Source organism: Falco rusticolus, chromosome 9 (genome assembly GCF_015220075.1).
Source record: "Falco rusticolus isolate bFalRus1 chromosome 9, bFalRus1.pri, whole genome shotgun sequence".
Taxonomy (NCBI): Eukaryota; Metazoa; Chordata; class Aves; order Falconiformes; family Falconidae; genus Falco; species Falco rusticolus.
This window is the reverse complement of record NC_051195.1, coordinates 11,211,724-11,237,689: the sequence shown is the minus strand read 5'-3', so window position 1 is coordinate 11,237,689 and position 25,966 is coordinate 11,211,724. Positions and strand designations below refer to the sequence as shown.

Here is a 25,966-nt window from a genome sequence, read left to right as displayed (position 1 = left end):
CAAATAGCAAAGCTCTACCAGTTTCCACTGGGAAGAAAATGCAAAACTCTATAGGAGCCATGATCCAGATTTCTCCTCCTATTGTGAGAAAGATCTTTGTTATTAGTAGCATCTTGCAACTGTAAGAAACAGTAGCTCACATCACACCCATTTCTTTTAGCATCTTTTGTGTTTCCTACCACGTGCCCTCCAAACCTGCTGACGAAGGGACACTTACACAATGCTTCAAACTGCATATTTGCACAGAGCTTTAGGTGCCTCGTGTCAGGCAAGAACTCATGATACACGTACTTACTTTCACTGGTAAAACCTGGGACAAAAAGCCTTCAGGCACAATTCCTTTATTTCACGGAGCAAACTCTTAGAGGAGCCCACCTCCAGTCAAGTCATTTCATGTCTTTGAACACCCAACAGCTTTTTGACACCATCTTACAGACATACTTACCTGGGCAGCTCAGAACATGGACAGAGACAATACATGGTGCTTTGCACCTGTCCATGACTCCTAGAAGAGCCCTTATGAAGTCCGTATCATGTAGTTAATATGTTCTAGACTCTGCTGCTCTACTCTCCAAACTCCTGTTCTTTCCCCCATCCTCCAAAACAGTCAAACCACAAATGTCTGCTGACAGCTGCATGCATTGAGCCCAATTTCCATTTAGTTTTTAAACAAAATATTTTCATGAACATACAAATTACTCAAAATTCTCACTGCTACGGGTGTTTCAGGGAACTGTGAAGAACAGACTCTGAAGAGCATATACTTTTAGTTAACAATAGTTCTGCCTGGACACAAATATTATTAAAAAAAAAAAAAAAGAGGTCAGGATTTCATCCATAATGATGCAGTTTTAAAGCCTATGTAACTGATTTAACACAGAACAAAGCCAAGCCCCAATGTTTGTGAAGTTTTAGAGCTTCTGGCATTGTAGGTTTCATAAAGTCAGTGTCATGTTTGACCATTTTTTTGCACCCAGCTCAGTAATAGAGACGGATAGGCACTGGCACACAGAACAAAAATAGCCATATTACCAATGTTTCAGTGGTGCAAAGTATCCCTGCCCTCAGATACATGAAGGTTTCATTAATTTTACACTCAGAAGAAGTCACAACAGCTGTTTGGACTGACCTGCTGCTAGAACAAAAAAATCCTTCCCTTTAATTCTTCTGCTAGCTTAATACGTTCTAGCCTGCATATTTTTCCAATTACCTAGCCTTTTACATACACCAGCTAACAAAGGATATGCAACACTTGATAATCCTTTTTAAGTGGAATGTTAAAGATTTGTTCAGACTTTGAAACATCAGCGTATTTCAAAAATTCACATTGTCTTGTTCATACTTCAGTCTAGGTACACATATTTGGCTATGCATCGTACTGGCTCTCATGGATCATATTGTGCAACACTACCTACATTTCTACTGCAGACTCAAGCCAGGATGGAAACTCTACCCAAACTGCTCTGTGATATTGTTCCTTTTTCTTAGAATCTTAAACACAAGAAGGAACTTGCCCTTATCACAGTTATCTTCTGAAATGAACACTAGATGTCTTCACCCTTTCTTGCAAGGAATCACACAAAGACCTGGTAGAACTAGAGCCAGCAGTTAACTACCAAGAAACTTACTGGGTGGCATGTCTTGAATGCAGAATCTCAGAATAATCTAGAGGAGTGACAAGATTTAGTCTTCTAGAAACACAGATGTGTCTACACATTAATGAAAAAACAAAAGGCAATAGCGTTTCATTTACATAGAAGTTTTATTATCCTTCAACCTCAGCTGGTACTGCATTACTCCAGCCTTAGCAGATTTTGCTCCCCTAGGTAGACAAGTTTTCAACCGACTGTCTCTGACTGAAAACATCTAGGCTAGGTCAAATTTTAGACCCAGCCTTTCATTAATACAGTCAGACACAAAAGAGCAGTTGAAATCCTGACCACCTGAAAGGCTGCAAAGCAACAAAAAAAAAGATCCAGGAGGATTTTCATAATTTTCTACGTTTGATTAGAGAATCTTTCCTTTGCGCTGATCACTAGTTAAGAAGCAATTAAACTGCATGTTCAAGAAACGGATGCACTCTACATTTCAAGCTGTGATCAGAAACATGTGCAACTAATTTTCCACTTATGAAGCTTGTGGGTTTATCTTCTCAGCAGCTTCAAGGACAGACGGAAGGCTGACTTTGTCTCCAAATTCTTTCTCACGATGCTCCAGTAAAACACCCTAGTTGAAGACACAAGAGAGAAATTCATACACTAGTATCCCCACGGGAGAACAACTGACCAGCACCTGAACAATTCCAGAAAAGAAACTTGGTCTCACAGGAGGCATAAAAGCCTCCTAGATGGCCTGCAGTACCTGTCTTCCTGCCCCAATCACATATACTCCTCCCAGGGTGAATCCTTCCCCTTCTAGGTTACCACTATATCCACTTCTCCAAGCACGGAAGAAATTTTGCCAGACTCCAAAGCGGAAGAATCCTGACATCATCATTTTTCGTCTGCGTGGACCATAGAAGCCTTTCTGCAGGGAAACAGAAACTTATCTCAGCAAACAAAGTTAAAAAGACTTTTCCTACCAAATGAAATTCAGGAAACCAGCTGATCCGGTATCCAAGAAAGGCTGCAACACACAAAAGCTAACCAAGCATATCTAAAAAGAAACTGCACCTGAACTAACCTCTTTAACGCAATACCTGACCATTTACCTCCACACAGCCAGCTCGTGGTACCGCCACCATTCATGTGGATTTTAAGCTAATCCACATTTATTTAAGCCCCATGTACATCCACATCCCTACTGCTGGCAACAAGGGTTCTTTGTGCTAAACATATTTTTTCTTGTTTTTGAAGTATGGCAATAAAAATGCTGGTAAAGAGATAACAGTGGTGCCAAGTCCTTGAAACTTTATCAGCCATCTGTTTTTGGTTTTGTGTGTGTTTGTTTTTTATGGGATTTTGTGTTTGGGGTTTTTTTTTTATATCACAATGATTTTTTCACACAGGCAGAGTGAGGAGGAAAAGTAAAGGTATCTTTCTAGTTGATTTTGAGAACTATGTATTCTTTTTCCTTCAGAAGCCAAATGATTTCTAAATGCATCCTCTGGGTTAAGGAGTAAGCAGGGCTGTGGTTTTCTAGGACATGAGACGGGCAATACAGCATGTGCCAGTGCACTGGGACAAGCCACATCACTGCAATTTGGCCTGTACATCATGAATTAATTATTTCTGTCAGCTTCACACCTTGATTCATACACCATAAACACCAGAAAGTCACACAGCCATTGGAAGAAAGAATAAATATTAATAGGCCATATTGTTTACCTGTTAAAGGGGAGGGGAGGAATAATGCTGCAACAGCATGTTATCAGTGCACAGCTACAGAACAGTTTGTAAGCTGAGCAGGATATATATATATAGAAAAGCAAAGCTAATTAACTTCTTAAACTACAATGCTACTAAATCCTTTTTCATTGAGACCACATTCTATCTATATTATTTATACAAGGTCTTCAAAGAGGACATTCAACAGCTTGTTTTTAAACAAAAGGAGAACACTGACTTCACTATACCTTTTCATCCAGAAAGATTTCTCCTCTGAAATAATGCTGGAAATCCTCCACTTCAGTCCCTATCTTCTCTTTCACAACAGCATAGAGAGGGACACCCAGCTTGGACAGCTGAGGTTGCAGAGAGGAGAGCTCAGAAGCCTCCTAAGAAAGGAAAAAAGACCCAAACATTTCAGGCAGTAAATGGAGGTTGGAAAGCTTCACCTTGAATCTCAAAAGCATCAGAAACACACGTAAATTCTAGCTTGAGGCACAAAGCAGAAACAGACCTGTAAATCAGACATTTAAGCTAGTTCTACTCCTGGGCAGGTCTTCATTAAATTTACTAAATTTTTTTTCATTAAGCACGGAGGGAGATTTTTTTCAGTTTACTGGATAAAATATTAAAATCCTGAAGAAAACATATTTTTAACTCAAAGCTGCAGATACACCTTGCCTGTAGCTAGGGCTTCAACTATCTTTTGAAGTGTTTACAGAACAGTAAAAAGATACTGCCTGCACTTCGCTTAGAAATTCTGGCCTTGGAAGAAAGTTAATTCTTTTTTCCAAGTAGAAATACACCTTATCAGCCTTTTTGCAAAATATTTAGAGGGCTCTGTGCAAGAGCAGGCTATACAAGTGTAGAACAAGTAAAGGAGTGAAGATGTACTCTCCTACCTAGATCCCCCAGCAAAAATAATCAGGGAATTTCTTCACACACCTTCAGTATTCCAGAATCATAGAATCATTTAGGTTGGAAAAGACCTTTAAGATCATCGAGTTCAACCCTTAACCCAGCACTGCCAAGCCCAGCACCAAGCCACGTCCCCAAGTGCCACATCTACACGGCTTTTAAACACCTCCAGGGATGGTGACTCCACCACCTCCCCGGGCAGCCCGTTCCAGTGCCTGACCACCCTTTCGGTGAAGACATGTCCCCTCACACCCAATCTAACCCTCCCCCGGTGCCACCTGAGGCCGTTCCCTCCTGTCCTGTCCCTTGTTCCCTGGGAGCAGAGCCCGACCCCCCCTGCCTACAGCCCCTGTCAGGCAGCTGCAGGGAGCGATAAGGGCACTCCCGAGCCCCCTCCTCTCCAGACTGAACCCCCCAGCTCCCTCAGCTGCTGCCCATAAGACTGGGCAGACCCTTCTGCAGCTTGTTGCCTTAAGAAACTTAAAAAAGCACTACTGCTTTTTCTGGTGAATAAGGGAAGTATAAGGTGTCACTGCTCATCTGCTGGTTTTTTTTGTTCTGCTGAAGGAACTCCTGCTCCCACAATTTGCGCAAAGACCTCTGAGGTTTCCAACAGATTAGAGTACGCATTGAAAATATGTTTCTTCTCATCTCCAGTGGAGAAAGGCCATTTTTACTGGACAAAACTCCCACAAAAAACTCCATGCTTTGAAAAGTAGACACAGTTTACAGGACCGTCCGTTAGCCACCTAACCAAAAAGCCTTAACTCAAAGGCTTGAAGGACATTAGAATTTAGCGAGTATCAAGCAGGAGACAGATAGGGGTGAACAAACAAGAGAAAAGATATTAGAGAAAGACATCAGTAGGTGAAAGGGTAAGGGCAGCTTTCCAGTCCACTACTCTTTTCCAGAAGAAATTAAGAAGGATGCATCAGCATCACAACCAAACACTGCGTAGTGAGTGGTTAGAGTTTAAGGATCATAGCTTATGCTTGTTGGATCTTTCCTCTCTTTTCTTAAAAAACTGGTAATTATTTATTTTCTGTTTTCCCCTCAACAAAATGCCTTATGATCTTCCTAAAAGGGAGGTTAATAACAATTTTACCTGGCATTTTTTATACAGTTCAAAACTCTCATAACAAACAAAACAAAAAAGATCTGTATTGGAACCTAACATGTTTGAGAACCGATGTTCCAGTGGGGTGCCCTGTAAAGCCACAGTCTCTAGACAGCAAGCAATACCATCAAACCTTGTTTAACCTTTTGGAGAAAGGCACTTCAGCAGTTTGGTGGGGTTTATTTTAGGTCTTCTTGCTTGGCTTTTGGGAGGGGAGAGAGCAAGAATGATGTAAAAGCATAGTTAAGTTTTAAAATTCTCAAGAGATTAGACTCCAAGCAGCATCTTGGGACTAGACCTGGTTTGTTTTTCTCTACTGCTATTTAAAATTGATATAATAAGACAAAGCAAAGTCTATTTTTTTTTTTTGTGGGCAAACTGTATCACAAAAAAGCTGTGCAGCCTTATCATGGGGCTGTGACCATTTCATTTAGTCTGTGCAACTGTTTCCTTCTTTTTGTAAAAAGCAGACAAGCACACCCTAGCAGAGTACTTTCTCTCTCCCGCAAGCACGGACAACCCAAAAGAACAATACCCATTTCACTTTGCCCCTCCGATAGTTCAACTGTGGCTCTTCTGCTACTTCAGACTGCTTGAGTTGATACCTACAATATTTAGCAAGCCCATGGCACTTTCACAATGACTAGAGTACTGGATCGCTCCACGGCTGGCTCCAGACTGTAAGATGTACAAGTGCAGTCCTGTTAAAGTATCTTAAATAACAAAAAAGGAATCTGGTGATTTAGGATGTAGATGATAAAGATAAAAGACACCATATTTCTTAAATCTACAGGCCTCAATTCTCAAGGATCCAAGGGCATCATTCCAGTAGGATTTGTGAGATCCTTTATAGTAGATAATGGAAGCAAGTCCTCCCACTGGTACCAGGCCGGTGATCTATAAGTTAAAATAGCCTCTTTTCTATGCCACCACTGTGTCCAGGGAAGTACATATTCCTTCATGGTGCTGTCAAAAAGGACAAAGTTCAATATCCTTTCCAAGGTGCAAGATGGCAGGAAAAAAGTATATTTTGTCTCTTGCAAAAAAATAAAAACCTATCACCTGCAGGTTAACAGGTATGGCAAGTCACCCGTACTCAACCATTCTACCAGCTCAAAGTCAGTGACAGTGGGGAAATAAGCTGCTGTCACACTATGGAGAAAAGTTAACAGACAAAAAAAAAAAATGCAACTGAACTGTTCCTAGGAGAAAAGCAGGAGTCAACTCACAAAAATGCTTTGAATATACAACAAGCCTCATTCCTCACCTGCCTGCAGCTTTCATTGCCCTGTCACCCAATACTCTCACATGCACCCTTTTAAACTATGTCTATATGGATATTTTTTACCTATCCAAGATAGGTTTAGACAATTTAAAAGCTTTTTCAAACACTTTCACAGTTAAAATACAAAATTAGTCTTTGCCCTAATTAGCTGATCAGTGCTGTAACTGCCTCTGTTTTGGCATTTTTTTTTTGTTTGGATTTTTTTTGTTGGTTTTTTGCTGTTTTTAAAGTTTTGAACCAAAACCAAGAATTAGAAAATTAAATTTCTCTCACCTCAATTTTTTCTTGAATAAGAAAAACAACAATTCTTTGAATTTTGTGCTTTATTTCTATTTAGGGTGGTTAGCATTACAAATATATATATAAATAATTAATGAATCCCTGTCTGTATGCAAAAGCCACAGTCAGGCATTTAGCGCGTTCTCCTCCTGCCTACGCTACACCTGTTCAGAAAGCAAAGTACTTTAATCTTTAACCTTCCATGAATGCTACACATACTTAAGCAGTTACTACTGATGGGAGCAGATTCCTTAATTAAGTGGTTGCAATATTAATTACTCCATGTTACAGAGCGGTGAGTAACAACATAATAGCTATTTTTCCCCATAGCTATGAGAAAAATAATGTCCAAGGTGCAAGTTATGGCTGTTCTTAGGCACATGGTATGTTCAGATTATATTTTAAGTGTCTCCTTGTGCCTCCACGCAAGGAGCCTAATGCCAGCTTTGTGTCCCAACCCACCTTGTTATGGAACAGTAACCCCTCGTCTTCAGACTCCTTACTTTCCTGCCTCACATTCAGCATTCAGAACAGCAAGGGACTCCTCTTTATGCACTTGTTTTCCTTGGGGTTTTGTTGTTTGCTTTTTTTTTTTTTTTTCTGATGAGCTTTACCTGATGGCTTTCTGCCAGTCCAGTCTGGGGCTGCTTTTGACCAGAAACTACCTGGCTTACAGAGATTTATTTTGGACATGTGGAACACAACTAGCTCATAAGACTCATTACCAATCGGATTTTGTGTAATCTCCCTTTCTAATTACCATGGCCTAGGTCCCTGGCAGATGTAAAAATCACATAACCACTACCTTCAGAAGGAAAATGCTCAGAACCTAGACTATACAAACCACCAAAGAGAACTAAGTATGCTGTCAGCTGGCGACAAGTTTGGGCTAGGAAACAAGGCCTTTCAGATACCTCAGATTTATTTGATGACCATCCTACTCACCACCTCCCTTTACTTAAAGGGAATCTGTGCATGTAGAGCTCAACTCTCCCTAATTAATCCCCAAGCCCAGCAAGTACCTCTCTGCACAAAAATCATCCAGGTCTTCGCACAGCCATGATCACTGCACCATTCTTCTTCCATAGTTCTCCTGCTTTGAATGTTCTTTGTTCTGTTTATGCAGGAAAAAAGCATCAACAAAAACTTCAGCCATTCTTGTTTATAATGATTAAAGCTTTAAGGAGCAACATAAAGCACCACAGAAAATTCCACATTCAAATACAGTTCTATATAAAAAAGAAAAATTCTATATGCATAACAGGGTATTATTACTTTACTGATTTTTAAAAGTGTGCCATGTTTCATCCAGAAATACCAGCTTTTGATTGCTTTTCCTTCATCAGAATTATTGGCTATCAAGACACCCAACTAAGAGTTATAACTAGGAAAGACTAAGAAAAACTCTTCCAACCCTGGCCTTACAAATATTCTTATAAAAGCCCAGTTATTGAAGAATGTGGGCTAAAACATCCATAATCTTACCTGACCCCAAAGTTTTTAGCTCTATCTCCTCTAAAAACTCCAGTGTAGCCTTTTCTGGCTTGGACAAAAACAAGTCAGTATTAGCAAGTACAATCCCTGTCACAGCTGCACCGATGGCTCCAAGACCAACAGACCACATGCCCATGGTGAAGATCCCAAAGTCAGGCAGGAAGGACATTTCTGGAAAGAGAAAGAAGCAAGCAGTTCTTAAACTGGACATCAATGATCCCAGACAAAGAGGAACTGGATTAAAAAAACCAACTAAAACCTCACACAGATATTTTTGGTTTGACTGTAGACATTCTGTATATGTGGATATATCGGAGGGAGTAATGTTCCGTTATCATTTTATTTCATTTACCATCATTAAGTGTTAGGTTTTCATAAGATACATTACCTCTAAACTGCTAGTGTTACATAGCAGTTTTATTTTATGTGATCTTAATTTGAATTATTTTTTTTAATTAACTTTTGCAGTTATATTGTGGTGGACTTGGTGGTTGGACTTGATGATCTTAAGGGTCTTTTCCAACCTAAATAATTCAATGATTTATTAATGTACTCAACTGGGTTTTAGAAGATCTAGATTACATTCCAGTTCTGTGCCTGACCCACACCAAAACTATTAACAAGATACTCTTGCCTCTTCCAGCTACTGGACTCACAAAAACATTCATGATTAAAGTGCTTAGTTGCAATGAGGAGAAAGATGATTGAAGTATACATGTGTAATAAAGAGCATCTAACATGATGACCTTTATGATAGCCAGTAACTTAAATTATTACAGTATGACAGTGGTGGAGTTTTTTAGTTCATTTTTTTTCCAAAAAGAAACGTTTGTAAATTAAATGTTTCCCTCTCCCCAATATATATTTGTGCAGTTTACAACTATACCACAGAAGAATCAAAAAAAAAACCAAAAAAAAACCTTTTTATCTGGTTCACCATAACTGGTAACCTTTCCTGTTCCTTACAGTTCACCACTAGAACCAAAACAGGCACCAAGCCAAAAAGCAGAGACCATCAGTCATGCCTGCAGACAGAAATATGTAGACTTGCAACCATTTGATTAGACACAGTGATCCAACATTACAAACATGCCTTGGACAGCACCTTCAACATACTAACCCATTTCCACTCTTGCTAAAGCAGATATGACATCGGGAACAAACAACTTAAACTCACACCCATCAGTTAGAACTGATAACATTGCAATAGAAGCCATTATATACACGTTTCCAAGTCTTAAAGTACAAACATACTTCTTGTTACCAATGACTCCGGTTTGGTGGCAGTTTTGTTTAACTGTCATCCATCCACAAACACCCAATCCTGACCCTTGCACATGTTTCACAAGCCTGGAAAGATCTGCCAGCCACCTTCCCGGGAGGCAGTACCAGTTAAGAGGATGCAGGAAAGCACACTTAGCCCTGTCTCATGGACAAAATTCAAGATCCAGCTCTGAGCAACAACTGGTACAAGAGTCATTGGAGTTTTGGCAGTATAAGAAGTCAGTGTACACTTACATCACAGCAGTTATGTGTTACAAAGGGCTATAGATTTGCAGCCACCCAATTTTAGTATTACACAATACAGAGAATCAAATTTTTTCCAGAGCCATCTGCAAAACCCTATTCCCTGACAAGACTGTTTTGGTAAATATTGCTGTCTGTATATACTTTTGTATGGGAGAGGTTTTTTTCTGTCATAAATATAGTAAAATTTTACTATTTTGAACTGTGACTGCAATAAACCAGAGACACACTTAGTATTTATCCCCACAGCTAGCTGTTGCCAGAATTCAGAAAGCAAGAACTAGTAGCTCCTCGCTTTTGTGCCTAGGATTTTCTGGGAGAAAATCCCTTTCCATCCTTAAAACTAGCTCCAGAATACTACTGACAAACAAATACAACCAGCTGCTTACCTGCAAAAACAGCTAGAAAGCATTTGGTTGAAAAAAGAAAAAGGGGAAAAAAAAAAAAAAAAAAAAAAAAAAAAAAAGATTGCTTTGTTCTTTTAACAGTGTACTTGGCTCCAAGGAAGGCAATATCACAGTATCTAGAAATGTGAGCAAGCCATGATCCCAAGCAGGAAACAAGGCCAGTCTACACAAACACAACACAGATAAAAGAACAGATTCTACCCCACCTCACTTATTTCCAACCAAGGGAAACTTTCCTTGAGCATATCTGCTTTTTCTACATTTTATCAAAGTCATAATGTACTGACAAGTTTTTGGTATCTGCCTTTCACTCGTATCAGAGGTCATCCTGACTCCAGCCTTAGGAATAATCAAAGTGTAGTTCAAAATGTATTGCCATAATGCAGCAATATCCTCGTGTTAACACTCAAAATCTCTGTGGCATACTCAAAAGGCTACAGCCCTGCTGCCTCCCAGAGCTGGATTATTCAACTATTCTTTGGACTTGGATCTTGTCTGGTAAAGAACTCTTTTTCTTTTAATTAATTTTTTAAAAGAGAAGGGAGTAAAAACCAAGTATTAATCCCTTGTGCATGTCATTTGTATATACAAATGTTATGAAATCTGTGGCAACTGATTAATGAGTGGATCCCCCATAGCTTTTTATTGGCATTATTATCATTGCTAAAAGCCAGCTTCTCTCAGTTGTAGCTGAGAGAGAGATCGTTAAGCGTAGTCAACACACCTTTTTAGTTTAGAGGGACTCTTTGATGTCCCCTCAGTGACAAAAAAAACCCAAACCCCTATTCAAATATGCAGAATCTTTTGCTATTTAAGTAAATAAGGGAATGGAAGAAGCAGCTTTGCATGGTGATACTGAAATTCCTCCCCTTCTAAGCAAGCACCATAGTGAGCCACTCTGAATAATATGCATGGGAAAGAGCCACCAGGATTATTAAAACATTTGCTAAGACAGGCTGAGCCCCAACATATCTATGTCACTGAACCCCATGTGAAGAGATGAAATGCAAAACAGCTGAGCATTTGCAACTAGCAGTTTTGTTTCTGTTTATCTGCCGTTTATTAAGGAAATCTGAAGCTCCAAAAAACTTCACAATCCTCCACCCCACCTTAAAACACAAATGCTACCACCTTGCGATCCAACTCTATGAACTTTGAGACATGAAACGGCAATGCACAGTAAGAAAATACAACAAAGCATCCCATAATCCATAATCCATGAGAAGAAGATACAACAGGGCATCCCATAAGACTTTAACATTTAGATGCAGGCACTCACCAGAACCCATGCAGCCTGCACAAGCATCAGCCACCACCAGCTCCCCCTGAATGCGAGCACCAGCAAGAGAGAAGACAAACTGCACTGGCAGGCAGGACCAGGCAGGAGTCCAGCTCTTAAGCCTTGTGGACCAGACCCAGATCTCAGCGACTTTGAGCAATACATGCCACAGTCACCCTGCAGCAGTTACGAAAGAATGGCTGTCCAATCCACAGCAAGACTGTTTTAAATGTATCTTAATCATTTAACTTTTTTTTTTTTTTTTTTTTTAAGCGAACACATGGTTACCCTCTTTATGGGGTGGGTGGGTACAGGGAACAGGAATTACACAAAGCTGTTTTGAAGCTGGGCACACAGCACTAAACTTTTAAGACTTGCATGATAAACTGTGTGCTTCAAGTCTGCATTTTTCACAAGTAGTATTTTCCCAATGTTTCGGCTTATACTATTTCTAATCCCCACACACATGCACACTGCATGCCATTAGAATACAAACAACCCTGGAAACAATTACAAAGCCTGCACAATGTTGGAAAAAAGTTTCAATATAGAGGCTGTACTGGTGAGTTAACCCAGCATTTCTATGCTCTGTTACTTGCTTTAGTGGTAACATCCCTTTGCTGAAGAACTGCATTTTTTCTAGAACTATCACAACTGCAGGCTCTCAACCCTGCTAAAACCTCCAGTAGGGAACCAGCACTTCTCTTTACAGAAAGCAGAGGCCAAAGTAAAAAGGAAAAACATCTTTTTGTGTGTTTTTGTGGTGACCACACGAGATGTTCAAGATGACAGTGAGTAATTTTATAGTCTATTAGTACTCAGCTAACCAGAATTTAAACAAGCCTAGTCTTAATCCTTTTTGAAGTGCCAGTTGATGGTCTTCACTTTGTGTCAAGATGACCAGTTTAAACATGGCTTTCTAGATGTCTCATTTCCCTTCCACCTACAACTGGAGAAAAAATTGTCATGAAGGGGATAGCTATCCCTAAACATTTATTTTAGCAGTGTAAACATGACCCATTGCAGCTGTGTCAAAAATCTGGAAAGCCTGTGTTTTCAAGTTGTCAGTAAAACTCAGGGTAGCACGCAGATTTCCTCACATACTTTTCCTAAGACGACAGTGGAGCAAAAGTGGAAACACTCAATGGGTACTCTCTCAAGCAAGATTGCACCAACACATATACCCTAGTCTAAAATGGCTTTGACCATTGCTTATTATTCCCTTCTCTTCTGCTGCCAACTACCCCAAGACATTCCATATTAAGCTTAAAAATCTTTCAGAGCTTTGTCACAACTTGCATACCCCAAACAAGTTGAGCTGATTATTTTTTATGAGACATTCTCCCCCAAATGAGTCATATGATTACAAATATATTTAGTCCCATAAAGAAAATTTACAATTCACAATAACCTGGTAACATGCTCATCAAGATTTCATGAGCTTTTAAATACCATTAAGGATGACAAAATACAGCATCCTGACCCATCTTCAAGATTAGCCCTGCTTTAAGTGGGGATTTGACCGAAGAAACTTGAGAGGTCCCTTCCAACCTAAACTGTCCTTTAAATGCAAAAAATCAACACACAAAGAAGCCTCCTAACATTTCTGATGGTATGAACGTAATTTTCACAATGTGAAGGGATTTTCGTCTTTTCACCATTGTAAAGATCCTGTAAATTCCTTGTGTTGAGAGTAACGGGCATCTTTTTACACTTCTTCCCAGTCTGCAAATGTTTCATTACTCCAGTACAAAACTGCTCTTGGCTCTAGCTGAAGGGAAAGTTGCTGTGTCAAGCACCCAAACCACACTCCTTCCTTTGAAAGGAAGTTAATTGTTAGACCAAATAATCTCCCCCATTCTTAGATTTTTTTAAAGAAACCCAACATCTCAACAACCCTTTTCTTTTGAGCAAGGGAGAGCAAAGAGCTATGGCCCAACGGTTTTGGAAGTCTTCCAGCTCTCCAAATGTATTCAGAGGGAACTGGCAGATAGATACCATGTAGGGGAAAATTCACATCTCTGCTCGATCAACAAAATGGAGATACCATGGAGACAGGAGGAAATACCTTGAGCACAGAACTGCAAAAAGTCCTTACGTGAAGATAATACTGGCTAAACTCACTGTGGGGTCTGCTGGGGACCCAGAGCAGGACAGCTGCAGGCTGCAGCGATGGGGAAAGAAGGGGAAGGCCAACAGACCCACTAATGGTGCAAATCAGTGCTCACTGAAAACACAGGGACCCAAGTGATACACGGCAGCAAGTGGTCCCTCCCGTTCCAACCCAGCCATAACTCCTGCAAATCCAAACTTAAACTACTTTCCCACCTTTTGGGACCCTTAGGCCTCTCTTGTATTTTAACTTCCACATTCCTCACATTCCCAACAGCACAATTATTCGTCGCTAAAAGCAAAACCCCAAGATGATCACTACACATTTCAACTCAAACCCACAGGGCAGCGGATGCTTTATGCATAAACCAGGCTGTAACTCACGGGAAGGCCAGTCTGCTGGTACACCCGGCCAGGAACCTTCCCCACCGCCTGGCGGCCCTCAGCCGGCCCGGGGAGATGCGCCCTGCGCTGAGGCCGCTCCAGGCTGGTGCTTCAAGCAGCCCGAAGGCGCGGTCAGGGCGTTTCTTCAGTCCGAGCGGAGCGATCGCACCTGAGGCTGGACCACAGCGGTAGGAACGACGCCAGAAACGGAGCACCGAGCCTCTTCGCCGGGCCTGCTGCCCTGCTTACACCCAGGTTAAGTTACACGGCAAACGGGGATGCACCGAAACACTCAGTCATCACCAGGACTGACCTCATCAGGACCGCAGGCTTCAGAGGTCGGGGGAAGCTGCGGGGCTCGGCCGGCGCGGAGCTGCCCAGGCCACCGCGGCCCTGCAGCGCGGAGGGGTGGCGCCCCACGCCTGCCCTGCGCGGCCCGCGGCGCTGCCGCCCCCGGCCCCCACGCCTCGGCAGCCGCTGCCTGCGGCGAGGAGACAGCACAGCCCCGCGCCGCTGCGGGGACAGGCCGCCCGCCGCACCAGCCCCCCCCCCCCCCCCCCCCCCGCCGGCCCGCACTCACTCACACTGCGACCCCGCACCGCGCCGCCGCCGCTCCCGCAGGCCACATGCGGCGCCGGGCACCGCCCCGCTGCCCCCCGCGCAGGCCCGGCGGCGCTGGGTGCCCTTCGGCCCGGCGGCGCTGCGTGCCCTTCGGCCCGGCGGCGCAGGGGCTTATCCCCGGCGTCAGGGACGGGCTGCGGAGCAACCTCTCACTGCCTCCCGGGACCTATTTTTCCCCACTCGGGATTTTCTTAGCTTCTGGCAACGCTAAGAAAGAAACGAAATATATGCTAAGAGACAGCACTTAAATATACTTAAGGCACCCCCCACCCCCCCCCAACTTAATGACTTAAGTCTAAGAATGTAGTGAGCTTATCATTCCAGTACCCTGATTAATGGAGCACTCAGAATGCTTACATATACTGCATTCAAGAATATACTTGTTCAGAGAATCCAGCCAGTAACATGTCACAACATCATGTAACGAATGCACTCTTCAGTTGCTTGTGGTCATTAGGCACTGCTCCAGCCAGAAACCCAAGGGGACTCATCTTCACTACCTTGGGACTGTTTCCTAAGGTCTCCACTTAACCTGGCACTTAAAACAGTGAAAACCAAAAACAGTAGTAGCAGTGACAGCACAGTCTGGCCAGTAACAACAGCAGCTCAGGACAACGAATGCCATCTTTTTGATGGTACCAGAGAGTCTACATTCCAAATGACTGAGAGCCACTGGTTTTCAGCATATCCCAAACTTTTCTAGACCAAATGGCCTTTTCTGACCTCTCTCTTAACTGGGAGTCACTGGCCACTCTGGTTAGACCTGCTTAGTTTACCTCTTATTTGCAGCTTATCTTCAGCACATGCCTTGTTTTTTTTTGAGGAATCTCACCACAGAACAAGTTCTCTAACTGGAAGCAACAACAGCCTTGGGGTTCTGATCTAGCACTGATCAAACTGGAGGCGACAACATGCCACTTGTGGTGGGATGCTTCAGAAACCATCACCTGGAAGCCTGCCTGGACACCCCGGCAGAGCCCTCTGAGCCCAAGCCCAGCAGCTGGCTGCTCAGTGGGCACACTGCTTTGCCCCTACAGGAGGGCACAGTGGCCCTGCGCTGCTGGAAAGCCACACCAACTGGCGGCTTTACAAGACACAGCCCCGTGGCATCATGTGGCTTAGTACACGTCGGAATGGCACAGTCCCAGGCAGCTGCAGGGAAAGATTTGGGGTCTTCTTGCTCGAAATTGTGGTAGCTATGCTTTCATCTATACATGTGCTTTTACAAATCAGATGGATTCTAAAAAGCACTGAAGTCACTCAGACTTGCCAGCAATTAAAAAATAACCTAAGGAAACTTCATGGCAGAAACAGCATTACCAGACTACCTGAAAGAGCTGGGGAATCTGGCAGGACTGAAGGGTTTGGGGCTCCTTTTCTTCCTCGGAAATATATGAAACCAATTAATATCTGTATTTTTTCTCTAACCAGTGTGGGAAGGGTCTCTGCCAATACCAAACATAATAGGTTAAAGGGGCTTTCTCACCATTTCTGAAATGCAGTCAACGTTAGCATATACGTAGCTTTGCCACTGTGACACAGCAATCTTCGGAAAAACACTACAACAAAAAAATGACTGATGAATTTTTTCAGCCATGATCATGTAATTAAAACCCTGATTTCTGCAGGCTGTCAACATTCTTTTCTTCTGAATTTTATAATGGTTGTGGCTTCAGCTGTCAACATTTGGCAATGGTAGAATTGCAGCTCCATTATTTTTGTTGTCATGGTAAGCACACAAAACAAAAAGCCCATTATTTTTTTCTTAAGCAAGAAGTTACACCTCTTAACTATCTGGCATCTGGTCTTCACAATGCAAAGGCAGCCAGTATTCCGGGGGGGGACGGGGACAGGGGGGACCATCTATGAACCTATGACAAGATGAAAACATCTTTTTTTTAAAAAAAACAACATTCTTTGCTCTGGGTAGGAGTCCATTACAAGGCATCAGGCAAGAGCAATAAGCAGTTAATCACAAAAATTACTGACTTCATTTGTCTCTACTGTAAAAATGAAAAATGCAGAAAAATCTGAGCCCATGCATCTGGATTGCATCGGTATCTTCCTACTTCACAAAGCAGTGAAATTCCTTGAATGCATGCGCACTTCTAGTAGATGCAGAACTCAAAGGAAAACGGTGTCATGAAAATACTGGAATCTAACCTTCTCTTGACTACATCTCCAGAAAAGTCTGCTTTCCATGAAAACCTACTGTGTTGCATAACTGGAGTTGCAGCAACAATTATTTTGTCCTTATTAGACTACCCTTGCCTTTACTGCTTCAGAAAGTTATTGAGATTTTGGCAGGGAAGTCAAGTGGAAATTTCACTTCTTTGGTTTTCTGGTTTTGCCACTGGATAAAATCATATGGTAATTGATCCATAGTAGTTCAGTTTTTCCATACACCTATTCAGATGTTATACTCTTATGTTTCCTCTTAAAAAAAAAAGTGAACAATAAAGTCCCTAACACACATGAAAAGAACATTTCACAAAGCAACAGGCACCAACATTTTATCTTCTAGTTCTCAGGTTTTGAACAGTGTTCTTAAAAAGCACACTGATTCTCTACCTGCTTTCCTAATTCAATTTTATAGCAGTTAAACTGACTGAAGAGGATCAGTCTGTAAACTGCTAGTATATCAGTTAATTAGATTTCCCGAGCATGTCTGTGCATAAGTCACCCAGCATGCACTGTATCAGTATCTATGCTAAAACATGATTTAGCATTACGAAATTTTCAATTCATGTACAGAATGACAAAGCTGTGTGTTACTTCAGAAGTTAATTATTTCTATTTCTTGTCAGATCATGCTTCCATAGATCAGCTTTAGACCAAGGGCGTTGTTAGACAAATGGCTTATACTAAACAAACTGTCTTTTCTATCAGGAAACAGGAGATCTCAAAAGCAACCAGGAAACAGCCAGTGGTGGGCTAAGGCAGGATCCAGGTCCTACAGTAGTGGAGTCTGTAGAAGGGTTTCCAGACTAACTGAGATTTTCAATATTGAGCCACTAAGACTGGGTGCAGATAGACAAAAACACCTCTTGAACTTTTCAGCCATGTGCTTCTAAAGGCATATCTACATGGATGCAAACTGGCATAGGTTTCAACCAGGCAAAAGTAATCTCCTGTTTGGAGGCTGTACGATGCATGTGGTAGTGTTTTCAACCCCATCCTGATCCTCAGGAAATAAAAGCACCAGTCTGTCCACAGCCAGTCTGGACACAGGATCTCAGATTTATCTTAAGGTAGATCAGGGTGCAGTAGGCACAGAAGAAACCGAAGGACCTACAGGTCTTTTGAAATCAGTTTCACCCACATGAGCAGTTCACAGTGGGACACCAAGAAGAGATTTGTGCAACACCCGCCATCTGGACAGGAACAGGAAGAAAGAATTAGCAAGTCTTTTTAACTGCTACACAGATGCTCATAACAAATCCCCCTTGGCAATAGCCTACTAAACAGTGAATCACAGAAAAACCTACCGTTTAGAACAATACAATAGATAACTAAAGCCTTCGGAAAGAGTAGATGAGGTCATTAGTCCTCTCTGTCCATCAGCCTTTTAATATCTTTACGTCAGGCAAGTGTAATTAAAGCAGAATTGAATCTCAGTGGCCTATAGTTTTTCTTTGTCCTGTTTACTGCAGTGCTAGCTATATTGTTATTCTATTTGAATTTTTTCTTTTTTCTCATGCTAGGTAGGACATCGAGGCCTAGTAAAAAAAGTTATTTTTAATGACTATTCACGCACTAGAAGAACAGTAATCAAGTTTCAGGCTCTATAAGCAAAAACAGGCTCTTGAACATCCCAAAATACCCATATTGATAGCACTTCTGCAAGATCAGGACATCAGAGGAAAACAGTCATTCTGCAGTGGTTCTGGTTAACCACCAAGTACTACACAGTTGTTCTTAAAATCCAGGCACCCAACATGTTCCTAAGCTTTTTCTCTTTCAAGTTGTTGGGGCAAAACTGACCTGTTAATTCCTTACTATAGACTTCAAAAGTAGTTACACACCTTGCAACCCATAGAACTCATCAGTAAGGGACAAGGCTGCTTGTGTCACTAGTGCAGCTAAATAGTGTCTTACATTGTCCTTAAGACAGCTAGTTTCTATAGTCAGTCAAGTTGGTTGTATGTAGCTAAAAAACAGGTGTATTTTTTTATGTAAGTGTGTAAAGCTTGGAGATGACCAATTTTGTGAAGTTCAAAATAACTTGATTTACTGGTTGATTTAGCTGTTATTCAGAATTATTTGTTCAAGCACTAAGGAAGAAAACTGGGCCTCCTCTAACACATTTGAGCTTCTCCAGTAGTAGATGAGCTGCTTTTAATATTTAAAATCTGAGAAAAAAATTCCATGATCTCATCTGTTGAAAGAACATTCAGGTTAGAAAAACAAAATAACCCTGCTATTAGAAGTGTTGATGCCAATTTGCTAATGTTGATAGAACCTGGCTACAGACTCAAATCTACATGCCAGCTAACCTCAGTTGCAACTTCTGGTGGTAAGGTGATAGAGTAGTTGGGCACAAGTAAACTTCTTATCAAGCAGAGTTACAGCCACACTCCAACCATAGCCTTAGAGGTAAGCTCTTAATCCTCTTGCTATGTTGAACTATTTGCCTGTGGTATCTCCTTGTGCTAGAGCAAAATACAAATGTTTTACTATTCAAATTTCAACACTGCGTATCTGTTCTTTCTTTTAGCATTTATCCTTCTCTTTATACAATACATCAACCTAGGAGGGGCCACCAAACTATGTATTTCGTATTTTTGATGTATGGTTTCCAATTAATTCTTTGTGAACTTTAATTTTAAGGGGTTGTGCTGAACAATTTGTACTTCCTAACTGTCGTCACAACAACCTGAAAGAAAAACAACGTAACAAAGCACCAAAGGCACAATCACCAAACATCTGGAAATGAACTCTAATGACTTAAACTGACAAAGGCATATCTCATGCGGATAAATGCAAGAGAAAGACATTTTACTAAGCAAGGTACCTTTCAAGTCCACAGCATCACTTCTGCAAGTTCCATTTCCTGAAACATATGTGTTACTGTGCCTTTAATAGGAGTGTGAAGGGCTTCCTGTAACATTCCCAGCAGAATACATAATTAATTCACGAGGAGTCTTCCCAGAACCAAGTTACATTTCATGTCACTCTTTTTGGTGATGCTAGTTTAGTCACCAAGCCAGAACTAGAAGTTCACAAAGACATCATATAGATTTTGCCTGAATATTTTGTTCAACAGCTAAAGCTTGTCAAAGCTAGCAATTAGTTTAAGGAATATAACTTTTCTCCAAGTTAAAAAAAAAAAAACAACAAACGAAAAAACAACACACACACACACACCCCCATATTGCCTTCTTTTAGTCACGTTTCCAACATTTTTCCCCACACCCATTTTTCTCACATCCACTGTCATTTTTTGCCACTGCATAAATTGTCAAACAAGTGTAGTACATACCTAAAATGGTTGTGTAGGGGGTAAAAATCAAGTACTTTGTGGATACACCATTTTATTATGTTAAAAACCAGCATAATTTTAATAATTTTGTTTCCAGCTCTTGATTTAACTAAGATTGTATTTGGGTGATAAGCAGTTAACAGTGGGATGGAACAGTGGGTAGTGTGAAATAGGGCACTAACAACATCAAATTCTTTCAAGGTCAACATTTGCTATGTTGCATTACCAGAAAAGCATTTTTAAATTGGTGACCGATCACGTATCTTACGGCTTCAGCTTAAAACTCAAGACTTTTGGGAGAGAAAGGAGGCTGCTTAGATAGGTAAAAGGGGGAGTGGAAAGGCTAACTGCATTTCAACCCACAACTCTTCAGGAAATGATCTGTCATGCCTCATTCCCGTGGTTTTACCATGACGATCCAAGAACAGCCACAGAAACAAAGCTGGCACCCTGAGATTATCTGGCAAGTATTTTTCTGCTTATGCCAGCTATTCTATTAACAGACAACCTGTAGGGGCTCTGGTTAGCTAAAGCTGAAAAAACATTGAGAACAGAGTTAGTGAAATCCTTTTGTGGGATCTTTATTAAATTACAGGTTTTCACCTGTACTAAGAGAGAGATTATAGGCTAAAAGATTTATGGGATGTGAATGAGAGTCACTTCAGCTGGGAGAAGACAGGTGAAAAAAACATGACTAAAGGTCTACCAAGCCAGATGAGCAATACCCTAAATGCTAAATAGGGAAGGCAGTGAAACCCAGAAATAATTCTGAATTGTAGCCATTAGGCTCACATGGAAACCATTAGTTGTGTTTTTATTGAATCAGGGGAAGCCCTAGGTAAGCATATTAAAAGATGACTCAGAAGGGGTTCTGAATTGAAGCAATTTCTAAATGCAAGAAATGCCAAAGAAAACTATCATCAAATACTGCAGGCTAAACTTTGGATGAAATATACAGTAAGGAACATTTTTATTTCCACTTGGAATTAAGTTAGTATTCAGGCTTACTCCAATCCATTTTTTCTAACTATTGCTATCAAATTATTCAGCTTATCAAGAACCACAAAAGAGATCCAAGTTAACTACTTAAAAACAGCTCCAATTCCCAGTTCATTGGGTACATACAGCCAAATTCTCCCACAGAAAGCAGGAATCAGTAACTCCCCTTCTGTTACTCTAGGGTTCTCTTTCGCTTTCAAAAGAACAGTAGCAAACCATTCACACACAAACACAGACTGACAGCTTATCCTTCCTAGGACAGCATTTCCTCTGTATATATGTGAGGAACTACTAACACAAGGAAGCCTAACATAGGCTTTTATTAGAAATGCTTGTTTTGTTAAACATGAAGCAAAGCTAGATGGAATCTCCATGCTGTAACTAAAGAAAACCGGTCTAAAGTATGTAGGATTGAGAAATAACGTTGCTATTGCTGCAGTGGTTCTCCAGCTAATCTCTAGTTACAAAGCACTTATGAAAAGTTGCAAGTGCCAGGTTGGATGGGGCTTTGGGCAACCTGGTCTAGTGGAGCTGGTAAGGCAGGGGAATTGGAACTAATGATCTTTAAGGTCCCTTCCAACCCAAACCATTCCATGATGCTGTGATGACTTCAAAGGACATAGCTCACTGGAGATAAAACAGACTTCACAGCAATCAAGCTTCCTGAATGTTGATACTGAAGTTATACTTAATACTACTACCCAGGTTATCTTGTAGATAAAGTGGTAGTCACTGTGACCATATGTTAGGACTTATCTGATCATCTGCTTTAACCGCCGTATGATTTTGTGCTGCACCCTATAATTATCTTCTGGTATTTTTGACCTGTGTTTTTATTCCCAGATTTTGTAAAATATTAAATAACAACTTCTTGTCACTGTATAAGTAGAGCACCTTACCAGAATGAATGGCCTGCAGGATAATTTCCGCTACCCCAAGTAAAAAACAATTGTTTATAATGGTTAAAAAACCAAATATATGCAGCTTACAAATTAACCAGTTTTCTCACTGAAGACTTCAGTTACACCTCAAAACTCACAGCTAAAGGAAGATTTTTGAAGAATGTCTCCACATCAGTCAGAATTCAAATATAAACAGCGTTTCATAATCACAAAAGCGAGTAAAACCAAAGTTCCTAAACAAGACAAAAAAAAAGCAGAGAGGATGAAGAAGGGAACTAAAGAATAAAAGTCTAGTACTTTATTTAAAAAAGTGGCTTTTAATATAAATCGGAATACAAAAATGACGAAAACATCCTACAGCCATCTCGAACAAATGTGCAACAAGGTTTTCTCTTGTCAATTCCCTGACAATTTCGCAAGCGCTTGTTTTCTCTGCTCTGCAGTCATATACTCACAGGCTTCCAAAATATTTACTATAATTAAAGTCTGTTGAACTGTTTTTGCTTTTACCCATATTCTTCCATTCATTCCCAGCACCAGCTCAAATGGGTACAATTGTGACAACTCCTGAATTATTTCACTTTTGGGAGCCAAGAGTCTGTAAACAGAATTTTAAAAAAGTCAGAGAAAGAAGTGCTCACATTTGATAGACACATTTTCAATAACTAAAACACAGTACTGGTGTTCTGGGAACTATTAAAGCAACACCAAAAGGTTAAGATGATCACATTGCATATGGATTCAAAACCAGCAATACAGTAACAGATTTTTAATTCTCTTCTCATTAAATACATCTAAAAAACCACATTGAGCACTTGTGAAATTATGTTTAAACTAGTTAGATTCAGAAGTGATGCCTGACAAATTTCTAGTGAATCAATACTTTTATACCAATTCTATGATTTAATGAATTCTAAAAATACATTGTTTGATAAAGTAACATTTCTAAACTGAGGTTATTTGTAAATTTGACACCAGAGTTAAAGGTGTGTCCTTCAAAACACAACTTCCCTTCTCCTTCAGGAGACTGTATTAACAGCAGTCAATACTGAGTATTTTATTAGCTAGCAGCACACTGAAAAATAAAACGATTAAGAATATTGTAACTCGTCTAGGATTAAATCAAGCTTCAACAGACTTCCTCAAAGAAGAAACAAACATATCATGATTTAGCATTTACTTGTAACATACTGTTATTTCTTTATTTGCATACAGACAAAATTCTGAAAACAAGCTGTGTGGCTGCAAAAAATAGTTGTCATCAGTTCACACTGACTTCTGATGGGACGTGTAAAAAAGACAAACCATTACTTACAAACCCAGGAATGAAAGCTGTACTGCACCTCTGCATTGCTTTTCCAAAGAACAACAAACAAAACCCCCCACCAAAAGCAACAAAGATTGACTACCGTTTCTCCCTACTATCTCATATTCTTTGATAGTCACAAAAGTCTTTATTTACATCAGCTTAAGTAATTCCAAAGTTCACAACACATTTAACAGCTTATGAAACACTTCCTGGATTAACATGTGAGTTCCAAATGAAAATCCCATGAATTTTTAATCTGTATCCTTATTTCAATGCAATTCATTTTTCTTTATAAGTCAGAAAATATGCATTGATGTGGAAAGCCCCCTTTCAATCGACTGTCAGCCAAATGCACATCCCCCACTATCCCATTAAGCAGAAAAGTGACAGTAAGCATTTACAATTTTTAAACTCCAAGGTATTGGGTACACACATGAAACTATCTTGAATGTTTGATTTCCCCAGGTCACTAGTTTTATTTTCCATACTGCCTTGGCAACCACATCACTTTTTCTAAACAGGTCACACAATGCCACATACAAGAGCATCTAAATCTCTCAATGGGGAAAAATAAATGCTTCTTCCAGGTCAATATCCATACTCTATTCAGTAAAACTGGTATAAGTGCACTGAAGCAATTACATGCCCTGATTACCAAATTGTCCACACTGCTCAGAGGAAATAGTTGTGCAAATTCTATCCCTCGTACCACAAATGTTAAAGTGACTACTTACTTTTCTTAGTACTTACTTTCTTATTAAACCTAAGGAAACTTTAATGAGGAAGCCATCTTGTCCAATTATTCCCATTCCATTTGATCTTCCACTGCTGTCTATACAGACCATCTCTGGTTCCATGTCTTTATTTGCTACAAGGAACTGACCATAAATAAGATCTCCCACCTAAACAAAGCAGCGCCAAAAAGCAAAAGTAGTAAAAAAGATAATACTGCATTTGCAAGAAATACTCAGTTAATAAAGATCCTCTCGTGAGGCCACAAAATAGTGTTTACATATTGTTGGTAGAAAAATAAACCAGTACAACAGGGATTTCACATTTCCCTCTAATAAAGGCAACATCCTCTCAGAAAAGTTACCTTGCATCGCTACCAGACTTTAAAAAATACAAAAAAAGTACAGAATTCTATTTCATGGAATATTCCTCTTTTTTTAAATACCAAACATGAATTCACTTTCTTCAAACTTTAAGGGTATTCAAAGTTTAAGCAACCCGCTCTTGTAATCATTTATCAGGCTGATAACGACAACAACAAAAAAAAAAATCATTGTAATCTACCTTGTTTTTCTTCAGTGTCTATTTTCACATTCTGGTGATGGCATTTCAGTTGAATGCTGCAGCTGTGGCATGCATGTGCCACACCTGTTTATAACAGCACTATTAAGAAAACATTTTCTACTATTACCAGATGGTGGAAAAGCTTGGTTTAAAAACTTCTGAGTGCCTCCTTGGACACATCAGTTATCAACAGCATCTGCTGCTGGCAGGGTTATGGTACAGTTAAAAAGCCAGGAGTGAAAAAGCCTGCCACCTGACAGGTATCAAACCACACTAGTTTCACATTCTCAAAGCCCACTGCCTAATCGTGAAAAAAGCCTTCAAGGAGGGCAGAGGCAAAATGATTATGAGTAAGCCTGCATACCTCCTTTTCCATGTGGCTTATAAAAATAATTTTACTAAGAAGAACCACTAAAACGTAGCAGAAGCACCAAACGACATCGCTAACGTGTTAGCTGATAAAGAAAGGCATTCACCTGCACGTTGGGCCTGTTCCTCTTCGTGGCGCCTTCAAAGGCCAAGTAGGACAGCGATGCCTGCTCGCTCCCACCGACGTCCAGCTTGAACACGTCTCCCGCCTTGGCCGTCACCACTCCTATGACGTGGTCGCCCTTGACCGGAACATACTGCAGAGGGGGTTGGGGGACAAAGGGGTCAGGCAAGCGCGGACGAGGGGGGGCTCCCCCCACACCCCCGGCCGACCCGGTCCCTCCGCCCCCCGGGCTCCCCCCCCGCCCGGTCCCTCCGGCCCCTACCCGCTTCTGCTGCGAGTCCACCCAGTAGGCGCCGCCCGCCGCCGCGCCGCCGCCCGTCTGGCGGTGCCTCAGCAGCCCGCACTTGGTCACCAGCAGTCCCGCCGCGCACCGCCGCAGCCCCGGCCCGCACAGCAGCCGGCCCCGCGGGGCCGCACCGCCGCCCAGCCGCAGCCGCTCCCCGTCCTCATCGGGGTGGGCGGGCAGGAGCAGCACGTCCCCGGGCAGCACCACCTGCCCCACGCACGCCTCGGCCGCCGCCATGACCGCGCCGGCGCGCAACGGCCGCCGGGCGCCGCGCAGGCGCGGGAGGGGCGCGGCCCGGGCGGGGGGCGCGGGGTCACCGCGCGGGGGGGGGCGGTCCCCCCTCTGCCAGCCGCTGCCGACGGCGCGGGGGCAGCGCGGGGGGCTTCCCCTCTGCTCCGCGGGCGGCCCCGCCTCAGCCCCCGCGGGGAGGCGGCCGAGCCTCTGCCCCCT

At 41.6% G+C, this 25,966-nt stretch overlaps 2 protein-coding genes across 6 annotated transcripts; both read right to left on the bottom strand.

Annotated features, from left to right (window-relative positions):
- Nucleotides 1-1,743: 1,743 nt before the first annotated feature.
- Nucleotides 1,744-14,904, bottom strand: PRXL2A (peroxiredoxin like 2A). 5 transcript variants are annotated; one of them, XM_037400644.1, is made up of 6 exons: nucleotides 14,709-14,904; nucleotides 8,411-8,590; nucleotides 7,948-8,039; nucleotides 3,575-3,715; nucleotides 2,362-2,526; nucleotides 1,744-2,226 (listed from the first exon to the last, which is right to left on the bottom strand). In XM_037400644.1, exons 2-6 carry the CDS (start codon nucleotides 8,586-8,588, stop codon nucleotides 2,128-2,130), a joined length of 675 nt encoding a protein of 224 aa, XP_037256541.1. In that variant the 5' UTR covers nucleotides 8,589-8,590; nucleotides 14,709-14,904; the 3' UTR covers nucleotides 1,744-2,127. The 5 variants fall into 5 exon arrangements, with proteins under 5 accessions (XP_037256541.1, XP_037256540.1, XP_037256543.1 ...); XM_037400643.1 differs by having other exon boundaries at nucleotides 14,713-14,904; XM_037400646.1 differs by lacking the exon at nucleotides 14,709-14,904 and adding an exon at nucleotides 14,442-14,565.
- A 7,504-nt stretch (nucleotides 14,905-22,408) lies between these two features.
- EXOSC3 (exosome component 3) lies at nucleotides 22,409-25,792 on the bottom strand. Its single transcript, XM_037400218.1, has 4 exons — nucleotides 25,493-25,792; nucleotides 25,214-25,363; nucleotides 24,192-24,343; nucleotides 22,409-22,730 (listed from the first exon to the last, which is right to left on the bottom strand). Exons 1-4 carry the CDS (start codon nucleotides 25,751-25,753, stop codon nucleotides 22,529-22,531), a joined length of 765 nt encoding a protein of 254 aa, XP_037256115.1. The 5' UTR covers nucleotides 25,754-25,792; the 3' UTR covers nucleotides 22,409-22,528.
- Between the last annotated feature and the right edge of the window lie 174 nt (nucleotides 25,793-25,966).